This window comes from Bufo bufo, chromosome 5 (assembly GCF_905171765.1).
Source record: "Bufo bufo chromosome 5, aBufBuf1.1, whole genome shotgun sequence".
NCBI classification, from domain to species: Eukaryota; Metazoa; Chordata; class Amphibia; order Anura; family Bufonidae; genus Bufo; species Bufo bufo.
Genome location: NC_053393.1, coordinates 514,953,114 through 514,965,516, shown reverse-complemented (window position 1 = coordinate 514,965,516; position 12,403 = coordinate 514,953,114). Strand labels below are relative to the sequence as shown.

The following is a 12,403-nucleotide window of genomic DNA, read 5'->3' as shown; positions in this document are numbered from 1 at the left end:
AACCAGTCAAGCAAAATCTGCCTTCCAAAAACCACATGGCGGTCCTTTCCCTCCATGCCCTACCGTGTGCTCGTACAGTAGTTTACAACCACATATGGGGTGTTTCTGCAAACTACAGAATCAGGGCAATATATATTGAGTTTTGTTTGGCTGTTAACCCTTGCTTTGTATATGGAAAAAATGGATTAAAATTGAAAATTTGCCCAAAAAATTGAAATTCTGCCATTAACTCTTGTGAAACACCTAAAGGGTTAACGACGTTTGTAAAATTAGTTTTGAATACATTAAGGGGTGTAGTTTCTAGAATGGGGTAAATTTTGGGTGGTTTCTATTATGTAAGCCTCACAAAGTGACTTCAGACCTGAACTGGTCCTTAAAAAGTGGGTTTTTTTAAATTTCTGAAAAATTTCAAGATTTGGTTCTAAACTTCAAAGCCTTGTAACATCCCCAAAAAATAAAATGGCATTCCCAAAATGATCTAAATATGAAGTAGACATATTAGGAATGTAAAGTAATAACTATTTTTGGAGGTATTACTATGTATTATAGAAGTAGAGAAATTGGAACTTGGAAATTTGCTAATTTTTCGAAATTTTTGGTAAATTTGGTTTTTTTTTTATAAATAAAAATTTTATTTTTTTACTCCATTTTACAAGTGTCATGAAGTACAATATGTGACAAAAAAACTATCTCAGAATGGCCTGGATAAGTAAAAGCGTTTTAAAGTTATTCACACATAAAGTAACACTGGTCAGATTTGCAAAGAAATGGCCTGGTCCTTAAGGTAAAAATGAGCCCGGTCCATAAGGGGTTAAAGGCTGTGTGCATCTTTGAAGGCATTTTTTTTTATTTTTGCATTGTACTCATTTTTAGCTAAAAATCTTTTTTCAATTGGTCTTTGTTAAGAATTTTGAACCACTGTCTTTGTGCAGCCATGAGTTTCTCTAGTAATAGGATCTGTAATTTCTCTCTGTCAGCTCAGCTGACGGCTTCTTATCTAGGACCTTAGAAACACTCATTATAACTCAGTTCTTATCTTACTGAGTGTTCATGACCTTTTATAGTAAGATAATGTTTATTAGATGAAAGTACCAGTCACACTGCTAGAAAAACAGTTAATCCTTTATGACAGAAGGGCTCAATATTTTTAGTAAAGACCAGTTTAAAAAAAGATTTTTTGTCCCAAATGAGTAAAATGCAATCATAAAATACATTGCCCCCACCCCTACCCTCCGAAGGGTCCATATAGCCTTTAAACACCTTATTCCACTTGACACGGTGGTGCATCCAGGCAGTGAGTGTCCACCACTCTATCTATTAACTTCATGGAAATGATCAAATATGCTTCCTCTACTGTTTCCATAAGTCCTATAGAAGTGAATAGAGAAAGCTGTGCACATGCATAGCCACTTCTTCATTCATTCTCCACCTGGCCGGGGGACCCACATTCTGGAGATAGGTACAGGTTCCAGAATTGAGGCCTCCATCAGTCAGGCATTTATGGCATATCCTGTGGATATTCATGAATGTTGAGATGTCAGACTATCCTTTTACTTCAGTATTTTTCTTCCTCTAAACTCTTGAATTGAGTATACTATGCATCGTCAGTGAATGCCACTGATAAACTTCTACTTCTACTCTTTAGGCTCCTATCTTGGACATTGTAATTTCGAATTTGATCTTTGTGATTGGAAGCAGAGTCAGAGCGATAATTTTGACTGGAGCATGAGAGCTGGGAGCACTCCTACTGTTGGCACTGGTCCAGTGACTGATCACACTTCAAAGAACCCATCTGGGTTCTATATTTTCATAGAAGCATCTTTTCCACATTTACCAGGCCAGGTCGCTAAGCTTTCAGGACCACCAATAAGCAAATGGAGCAGAAATTGCACGGTATGTTTAACCCCTGAGAGATCAGAATGAATGTTTAACCAAAGGAAAATTTAATTATTGTATAGAAAATATTGACTTATCACAACTCTGTTAAATTAAGCATAGTAAAAGTGGTGCACATGCAGAGTTAATAAACAATACATAAAAAAATAAATTTAATGGAGGTAGACCACATGACTGCCATGGTACCTGGGGGAAGGAGGATGGAACTGAATTTTCTCTCTTCCTGATATGAAAGCATTGCATTTTCATGCAGCTGCCACTAGGGGAGTGCAGTGCAAAGAGAATATTACAGTTACTGTTTGAATTCCTATGCACTGAGCTCCCCCTAGTGGTGTCTACAGGCAGCCAGCTTTGTAATATATTATGTGAAAAGAACCAGTGATTTATGGCTGTATAGGGGAGATTTGCAAATGTAATTATGCCAGTCGTCTGGTGTAAATACAGTCAGGAATATGTGGTTTAGCATGAGCACTATATTTATTAAGCACTGGTTCCACGTTTTCCAAAATACAAGTTAGATAAAATCGGTGAGGCCAAGGGCAACTTTGGTTTATTAATATTTTTTTTTATAAAAATTTATTCAGCTCAGTAAAAACAATTTAATTTATCAGAAATCTGGGGAGTGTTTGACGCACACGTATTGGCAAACTAGGTGGGGCGGGAGGATACTAAATTTTGCTATAGGGCCCTATGAGATTTGTGTGTATGTTATACAGTATATGTACAGTGGGATGCGAAAGTTTGGGCAACCTTGTTAATCGTCATGATTTTCCTGTATAAATCGTTAGTTGTTACGATAAAAAATGTCAGTTAAATATATCATATAGGAGACACACACAGTGATATTTGAGAAGTGAAATGAAGTTTATTGGATTTACAGAAAGTGTGCTATAATTGTTCAAACAATATTAGGCAGGTGCATAAATTTGGGCACTGTTGTCATTTTATTGATTCCAAAACCTTTAGAACTAATTATTGGAACTCAAATTGGCTTGGTAAGCTCGGTGACCCCTGATCTACATACACAGGTGAATCCAATTATGAGAAAGAGTATTTAAGGGGGTCAATTGTAAGTTTCCCTCCTCTTTTAATTTTCTCTGAAGAGTAACAACATGGGGGTCTCAAAACAACTCTCAAATGACCTGAAGACAAAGATTGTTCACCATCATGGTTTAGGGGAAGGATACAGAAAGCTGTCTCAGAGATTTCAGCTGTCTGTTTCCACAGTTAGGAACATATTGAGGAAATGGAAGACCACAGGCTCAGTTCAAGTTAAGGCTCGAAGTGGCAGACCAAGAAAAATCTCGGATAGACAGAAGCGACGAATGGTGAGAACAGTCAGAGTCAACCCACAGACCAGCACCAAAGACCTACAACATCATCTTGCTGCAGATGGAGTCACTGTGCATCGTTCAACCATTCAGCGCACTTTACACAAGGAGATGCTGTATGCGAGAGTGATGCAGAGGAAGCCTTTTCTCCGCCCACAGCACAAAAAGTGCTGCTTGAGGTGGGCTAAAGCACATTTGGACAAGCCAGCTTCATTTTGGAATAAGGTGCTGTGGACTGATGAAACTAAAATTGAGTTATTTGGCCATAACAAGGGGCGTTATGCATGGAGGAAAAAGAACACAGCATTCCAAGAAAAACACCTGCTACCTACAGTAAAATATGGTGGTGGTTCCATCATGCTGTGGGGCTGTGTGGCCAGTGCAGGGACTGGGAATCTTGTCAAAGTTGAGGGACGCATGGATTCCACTCAGTATCAGCAGATTCTGGAGACCAATGTCCAGGAATCAGTGACAAAGCTGAAGCTGTGCCGGGGCTGGATCTTTCAACAAGACAACGACCCTAAACACTGCTCAAAATCCACTAAGGCATTTATGCAGAGGAACAAGTACAACGTTCTGGAATGGCCATCTCAGTCCCCAGACCTGAATATAATTGAAAATCTGTGGTGTGACTTAAAGAGAGCTGTCCATGTTTCGGAAGCCATCAAACCTGAATGAACTAAAGATGTTTTGTAAAGAGGAATGGTCCAAAATACCTTCAACCAGAATCCAGACTCTCATTAGAATCTACAGGAAGCGTTTAGAGGCTGTAATTTCTGCAAAAGGAGGATCTACTAAATATTGATTTCATTTCTTTTTTGTGGTGCCCAAATTTATGCACCTGCCTAATTTGATTTAAACAATTATAGCACACTTTCTGTAAATCCAATAAACTTCATTTCACTTCTCAAATATCACTGTGTGTGTCTCCTATATGATGTATTTAACTGACATTTTTTATAGTAACAACCAACGATTTATACAGAAAAAACATGACGATTAACAAGGTTGCCCAAACTTTCGCATCCCACTGTATGTAGCTCTGTACAGATAAATGTCTGAGGTAATAAGATTCTGACGTAATTTCAGGTTACATTTGGTCAAAATTCTGGGACAAAATATGTGCAAATTAGGTCTCCAACTGAAGGAAGAAAATTGACTCATTAGTGCTACTTATAAGTAACTAACTTGTGAGTCAATGACAGACCAATTAAAAAGAAAAGAAACAGGACCAAGGATGTACCCCCTGAGAGCTGTGTCATCCAGCTGAACAGGACCCTACTATGAGCTGCAGTAACTCCAGAAAAACTGTCTACAGACGGTGCCTCTGGTTTGGCTAATATCCCTAGTCAGGCTTCAAGGCTCCTTCATGGATTAGACATTGACTTACAAGATTCTGTAGCTACCCAGGTGCAGATTGGACATTGATTCTACAGGAAAAAATCCTGTCAGGTCATCGCATGATTAGGTCAACCCTCCCCTCCCTCCTAAAAAACCTGAAGACCCATAAACCAGTACACTAGGTGGCATCACTAGTACTAGTGCTCTTCATCCTAATAGACATTACATTAGGTATATAGAGTTTTATTAAGAATTAGCACAATCTGCATACAAGCCACAAACTCTGCCTGCTAACATAAAGTAATAACACTCCTCCATAGGGTGCTATGTACTACTGTTGAGCTGTATATGTAATAATGGTGCTCCATATATTACCATAGGACATTATATGTAATAATGGTGCTCCATATATCACTATAGGACATTATATGTAATAATGGTGCTCCATATATCCCTATAGGGCTTTATATGTAATAACGGTGCTCCTTATATCACTACAGGGCTGTATACACTCACCTAAAGAATTATTAGGAACACCATACTAATACAGTGTTGGACCCCCTTTTGCCTTCAGAACTGCCTTAATTCTACGTGGCATTGATTCAACAAGGAGCTGATAGCATTCTTTAGAAATGTTGGCCCATATTGATAGGATAGCATCTTGCAGTTGATGGAGATTTGAGGGATGCACATCCAGGGCACGAAGCTCCCGTTCCACCACATCCCAAAGATGCTCTATTGGGTTGAGATCTGGTGACTGTGGGGGCCATTTTAGTACAGTGAACTCATTGTCATGTTCAAGAAACCAATTTGAAATGATTCGAGCTTTGTGACATGGTGCATTATCCTGCTGGAAGTAGCCATCAGAGGATGGATACATGTTCTCATTCTGTTTACCCCAAATTCGGACTCTACCATTTGAATGTCTCAACAGAAATCGAGACTCATAAGACCAGGCAACATTTTCCCAGTCTTCAACAGTCCAATTTTGGTGAGCTCGTGCAAATTGTAGCCTCTTTTTCCTATTTGTAGTGGAGATGAGTGGTACCCGGTGGGGTCTTCTGCTGTTGTAGCCCATCCGCCTCAAGGTTGTGAGTGTTGTGGCTTCACAAATGCTTTGCTGCATACCTCGGTTGTAACGAGTGGTTATTTCAGTCAACGTTGCTCTTCTATCAGCTTGAATCAGTCGGCCCATTCTCCTCTGACCTCTAGCATCCACAAGACATTTTTGCCCACAGGACTGCCGCATACTGGATGTTTTTCCCTTTTCACACCATTCTTTGTAAACCCAAATGGTTGTGCGTGAAAATCCCAGTAACTGAGCAGATTGTGAAATACTCAGACCGGCCCGTCTGGCACCAACAACCATGCCACGCTCAAAATTGCTTAAATCACCTTTCTTTCCTATTCTGACATTCAGTTTGGAGTTCAGGAGATTGTCTTGACCAGGAGCACACCCCTAAATGCATTGAAGCAACTGCCATGTGATTGGTTGACTAGATAATTGCATCAATGAGAAATAGAACAGGTGTTCCTAATAATTCTTTAGGTGAGTGTATATGTAATTCTGGTGCTCCATATCTCACTATATACAGTGTATTGTAATGGTGCTCCCTATACTTCTATAGGACTGTATATGTAATGACACGTCTTCACATATCACTATAGGGCTTTATATAAAATGACAGTGCTCCACATTTGACTGCAGAGTTGGGTAACTCAGTTCCATTGTCTAATGGGGCATTCTATTTGTTTTGGACCCACCTACCACCAATGAACTAAAACTGACAATTTTTTCCAGGGACACTTTACAGGGGTTGTCTCACTTTCGCAAATGGCATTGATCATGTAGAGAAAGTTAATACAAGGAACTTACTAATGTATTGTGATTGTCAATATTGCCTCCTTTGCTGGCTGGATTCATTTTTCCATCACATTATACACTGCTCATGTCCATGGTTACAACCACCTTGCAATCCAGCATTGGTGGTCGTGCGTGCACACTATAGGAAAAAGCAACATCCTCTCTGGTGGCCCGGGACTGTAGCAGCGCACATATACGCAGTAGCTCCCGTCCTGGCCACCTCATATCTGCGCTGCAGCCGTGGTTGTAATCCCTGGATATGAGCAGTGTATAATATGATAAATGTTCACTATGCAACATTTCTCAGGGTCTACAATGACTAGGACTGTGGATTTGAAGTTCAGTACTGCGACATGAAATCTGCAGGAATTTATTTTATTTATTTATTTATTTTTTAATCTTTATTACAATTTTTACCAACATTAAAAAATTTATACAATACACAGTTAATACATACATATACTTGAATTCCCCGCCCTTTGCGTGCCGCTTACTCCCTCTCTAAAGAGAGAAGGGAGAAGAAAATAATTAATAAAAAATTGCAGGAATTTCTTATGCATGATGTAAACTGGATTATATTTTCAATGCAGTCTTCAGTGCAATCTCTCCTGTTATACTTGAGTATGGCTGTCATCCCAAAAAGGTTGCGGACCTCTAGCATGAAGGGTTTTGTGGCCAGTTTCGAAGTTATCCCCTAATTAGTGGATTGCTGGAGATCAGTCCGCTAGATCCCCCTCAAACCAAAGAATGGGAGTCCTGGTTCCCCATTCTGATGGAGCAGCAGGTCGTGCATGCACTGCTGCTTCATTCATTCTCTACGGAAGCGCTGGACATAGTCCAGTACAGCGCTCAGGTTTCTCCGGCGCTCCCACTGAGAATGAATGAACCAGCAGTACGCATGCATGACCTGCTGCTCCGTCAGAAAGAGACTCCCATTCTCAGGATTGATGGGGGTTCCAATGGTCGAACCCCCGGCGATCAGCTAGTTATCCCCTATCTTGTGGATAGAGGATTACCTATAAACTTGGCAAAACCCCTTTAAATAATGGCCTTATAACTAGTTCTGATGACATATTTTGTCTGCACCATGCGGTTGTCTTCTCCCACAGATCATCTTTTACTTCCACATGTATGGAGAGGGCATCGGATCACTGACCATGTATCAGGTAACAGTGAGCGGACATGAAAATCTACTTTTAAATATGACTGGAGATCAGGGGAATTTCTGGCAGAGAAAGGAGCTATCACTTCATGATCTGGGAGAAGATTTCTACATTACGTTTGAAGGGAAAGTTGGAAAAGATCAAAGAGGAGATATAGCTCTGGATGACATTGTTCTCTCAAATGAGTGTTTTCCATCTTCTGCATTTATCCCACAGCCTCTCAGAAAAGGTAAGACTTTGTGAATTTTTTTGCACCAAAAAGGTCAGTCCTTTTCAAAATTTCCGTTAGTTGCATTACAAAAGGCTTAAATTATGTTTTCTATCCTTAAATTGCCTTTTGGCCAGACCCCCCACCTGTGGAGGAAAGCACACTTACCCTGTATCTGTCACCAGGTTCCGACTTCTTTAGTCCCCCGCTGGCTTGCTCTGGTCGCACTCATCAACATCGGGTTTGACGGGGGTCACATGTGCCACTGCAGCCAATAACTGGCAGCAGCAGTGATGTTCCCCCCCATGCATCACCTGCAGCGGCACATGAGACCTTTGTCAAACCGGATGTGGATAAGTGGGACCGGAGTATAACAGTGGCAGCAGAGGAACGGAGGAGGTGATGAGGCTGGCATGTTTCCCTCTGCAGGTCCAGCCCCCCCCCCCCCCCAAGGTGGACAATCAGTTTTCAGGACATTTTAAAAATGTATCTAGCAGTAGTAAATGTGAATAAAATAACCAATACTCGCCTGTTAAATCCCCTACCACTCCAGTGCATACACTTAGGTTCAGCATATCCTATGAAATGAAGTTAAGGTGCAGGTGTGCATCGCTGTGGCTAAAAATACAAAAATAAAACCAAAGACATGACAGCAGTACTCTGCAACGGATATGCCGCCAATTTCAGATAAGTGTGGGGGACCCACACCTATCTCTAGAACGGAGCCTGTAAAGTGAAGGAGTGTGTATCATGTATGCGCAGCCTCCCTCCATTAATTCCTATGGGACTGCTGAAAATAACCAAGCTATTTCCGTCAGCTCCATAGAAGTGAATGGAGCGGTGGCCGTGGTTGTGTGGTATGCTTCCAATTCATTTCTATGGGACTTACGAAAACAGCCAAGCATGTCGCTCGGAATCAGCAACCTCCTGCTCTCTAGCTCTCTACAACTTCCAACAAGCTACATTCAGTACCATCGGAGTTCTGAAAACAGCCATGCCAGTGTGCATGCTGGGAGTCATAGTTTTACCACAGCTGGAGTAGTGATCCCAGTTCTAAACCTTCATTTGTACAAAGATATATAACAATTTGCCATCTGAGCTGCGGGTTTTGAAAATTAAAATCCTGTATTTGCCCTTGCCTTTTGTCACTTTGCTACCAAATATATAGGGGGTTGTCCCATCTCACACATTGGTGGCCTATTGCTAGGATATACCACTGAAGTCAGATAGGTGCAGGGTCCACCTCCAGGACCCACATCTATCTGACATTGGTGACATATACTATTGATATGTCACCGATATGTGAGGCGGGCCAACCCCTTTGAAGTATCAAACTGAAACTTGCCAAATCCAGAACACATCCAGCAGTGATAGGGCCCCATTGTAAAAGTTAGTATGGGCCCTTCTGTACCACCAGTTTTCCAGTACACATGCATCAAACATTCTCGCGTAACATGGAACGCAAACTGAAACGCCCAAGATTTCAAACGAATTTATGATCTTTTTATAAAGCAGAACAAATAAACAAATTGTAATTAAAAAGTTGCCCTCGGTCTCTCCCACTTTTTCCAGCTTCTATGTTTGAAAAAGTAGAACTGGTGCCTAAAAATAAGATGCTCATTCTGAACATTGGGTTTATTCTCCACCAACTGTAAGATGAATGTATATAGCCAGAATTTCTTCTTATATCTATTGTAGTATGGTCGGTGTCTAACCCCAAACTGTTTTCTACCAGATAACTGCCCAGTGGGATTTCTTAAATGCAAAAATAAAAAGTGCATCACCTCTGAAAAGTTATGTGACTTTGTCGATGACTGTGGGGATAATACAGAGGAAATACAGTGTGGCACATCATGCACATTTGAAAATGGTGCATGCGGGTGGAAAAACTCTGTGGCTGACAGTTTTGACTGGATTTTGGGAGGGCATTCATCTAAGTCTCTGAGACCTCCCATAGACCATACACTTGGAAATGAAAATGGTAAGATCTGGTTATTTATTACATATATTATGAGGTGGCATAGAGTATGTAGGGAAACGCATGTGTTAGAAAAAGATATTGGCGGGTCGTAACAGATGAATTCCCGGCTTCTGCAGTTATTAGCCAGGTTTGATTGGCAAACTTAAGCAGTTTGGTTTTATGAGATGCTGTATATTAGGGTGGCCATGGTGGTACCCTTGTGACGGTTAACTGCAAACATAATATTTTGCACAGAGATGATAGGACTGGATCAGGGTCCAAAAAGACTCGCTCCATGTCACCTTCAGCAGTGCAGTGCTGGTCACAGGTCTCTTCTCACTTGCATCTTGAGCTGCCTGTGACCCAGTGCAGACAGTGGCAATAACGTCATCTCGCAAGTAGTTGACCTACCCTTGCATAGACCTTAAATGGCTTGTGGCTTATGAGAGTGAATGTTGAGGAAAGGTGTCATAGACTCCTGTGCATCACCACATTATTCATTTGTATCAGCATCCTGGGGACGTTCAAGTGTTTGTCCGGGTTCAGAGTTCCCCTTCACTCATTTAGCCTGTTTGACTGGAGCATCTGAACATTTCTGGACCAAGGAGCACAGTGCTCCCAAAGAAAATCATCTCAGATGTCATGGCCACAACTGACCAAAGCACGTGATGGGGTTAAATGTCTGCGATCAGTGTTATTATCAATCGCAGACATTAGCCCCAGATGTCTGATTTAAAGTGTGGACATTTGGCATGCATGTTAATAAACATATCACATGTTGGAAAATGGGTAATGACATTCATTACAAGTCATAGAAGGGTTGTCTCATGAGGACAAGTTATTTTTTAAAGGAGTACAGCTGCTCTAATCCCCGTCAGTCAGCGGTTACTCACATAGGGTGCTGATTCTGGCCAGGCATTTCCCTTCTATGATTATCTGTGAAATGCATGGATGGACTAGGTTCACCAGAGAAGAGTAGCTCTTACAGTTTTATAGAGTAGGAGACCCCTGTGATGCCCTATTGCAAGAATTTTTTTAAACACCTTTAACCTTACAACTTAATTTTGCTTCTGTACTGAATATATATTTTGTACAGATAATGGTGGCCAAATATCCACTTCCATTTAGAGGAACACCGTTCTAAGCCTTTCTGGTTTGTCTGTTTGGGATACAAATGTAGTCATGAGAACTACCATTTTCATCCTTTGCTATCTATAAAATAAAAACAATGGCATTTCGGTAATGCAATGTTACATTTTGATGACCTGGGCGAAATTAGTACATTGACCAACAAACCAATAGGAGCATTCCTATAATGAGCAGACAAACCAAAGACATCTACTGTACACAAGAGGACTTCACATCTCTACAATATACTCACTAAAATACAATCCCACGTTATAAAGAGCCTAGAGATACGTATTCCTGTCACGTATTGTAGTGATCTATAAATTAGGGTAATTTGGAGTAATTGACATTCTGGAGTAGAAGGGATGGAGTCAGGTTAAAGCTTCTCATGTATTAACCTTGTGTAAACCTGCTACCATTAAAGCCGACCTATCACCTACAGACAGCAGAGGGATTTGTATCATTGACTTATCAAGGATGTCAGGAACCCTTGAAGCATTGCCTGACTAATATTCATAAGGTCTGATTTATATTCATGAGGTTCAGGCTGTCAATGAATTGATATTTATGCAGTCACAAAATGGATGCCTCCGTGGGGAACACATATCAGCCTGTAAGTGAGAGAAAAACATTGCCGCATAAAATGTGGAGCTTTGAAACTTTTGACGTCCTTGCCAATGGAGGTATAACATGCAGCAGCTGGACACCGATACAAAATCTGAACAGGGCCCCCATCTAACATGTTGTCTTTATAATACTGGGGTCTTTTTATGTCGTAGAACAGCCTTTGGGCCCCTTCAGGTACCAAGACTTGGGGAGGTCTACTACTTCTTCCCGACCTATAGCTACAGTATGCCTCAATATTTCAATTACAACTTTTACCTTTAAATTCTTTTTGTAGAAGTGACTCTCAATGACCTTCTTCTACTACTTCCTTCACATTTCTATCAAGAAAGACACACTTTTTGGAATGCTCCTCCTTTAAGAACCCCCACCGTTCAAATTAAAGAGTCCATCATTACTATTGTGATAATACGTTTGGAACCAACCACCTCCAGTGGCTGCTCATGGTGTCTCCTCTCCCTTGAAGACCTGTTCATAATATATAGCAATTACCATTACGATTGAAAAGATTTTGAGCATTAATAATGATAATTGCAAACAACGATCAATTATGAAAGTATAATTTATTTTATAGGACCTGTGTCACATGGTTCCCAAATTTGTTGACTATCAAGTTCTGTTGACCTACACTGGCACAAGCCTCTAGTTTTACACCCTTTGATTTGCATTGATTCCATGAGAATCAATAGGAAAAAGTCATGACTTGCTCCACTAGTAATGAAGATAAAAACTTGTTTCCTCTATACCCAACATATGCCCTGAGCCTCGAGAATAAAATATTTAAAGGGAGAGGGTCAGCAAGTTTTTGCATATGAGACCATTCTTAGTAGCTGGTAGGGCTTAAAGGCTATGGACATTTTTGTGGTAATTTTATTTGATTATATTTTA

At 40.6% G+C, this 12,403-nt stretch overlaps 1 protein-coding gene across 1 annotated transcript in view; it reads left to right on the top strand.

Moving 5' to 3' along the window:
- Nucleotides 1-12,403, top strand: part of MALRD1 (MAM and LDL receptor class A domain containing 1) — a 365,234-nt gene that overhangs the window by 92,691 nt on the left and 260,140 nt on the right. Inside the window, exons 14-17 of the mRNA XM_040434052.1 lie at nucleotides 1,646-1,893; nucleotides 7,542-7,834; nucleotides 7,941-7,951; nucleotides 9,539-9,784. Of these exons, the coding sequence (XP_040289986.1) occupies nucleotides 1,646-1,893; nucleotides 7,542-7,834; nucleotides 7,941-7,951; nucleotides 9,539-9,784 (798 nt within the window). The remainder of the gene's footprint in view (nucleotides 1-1,645; nucleotides 1,894-7,541; nucleotides 7,835-7,940; nucleotides 7,952-9,538; nucleotides 9,785-12,403) is intronic.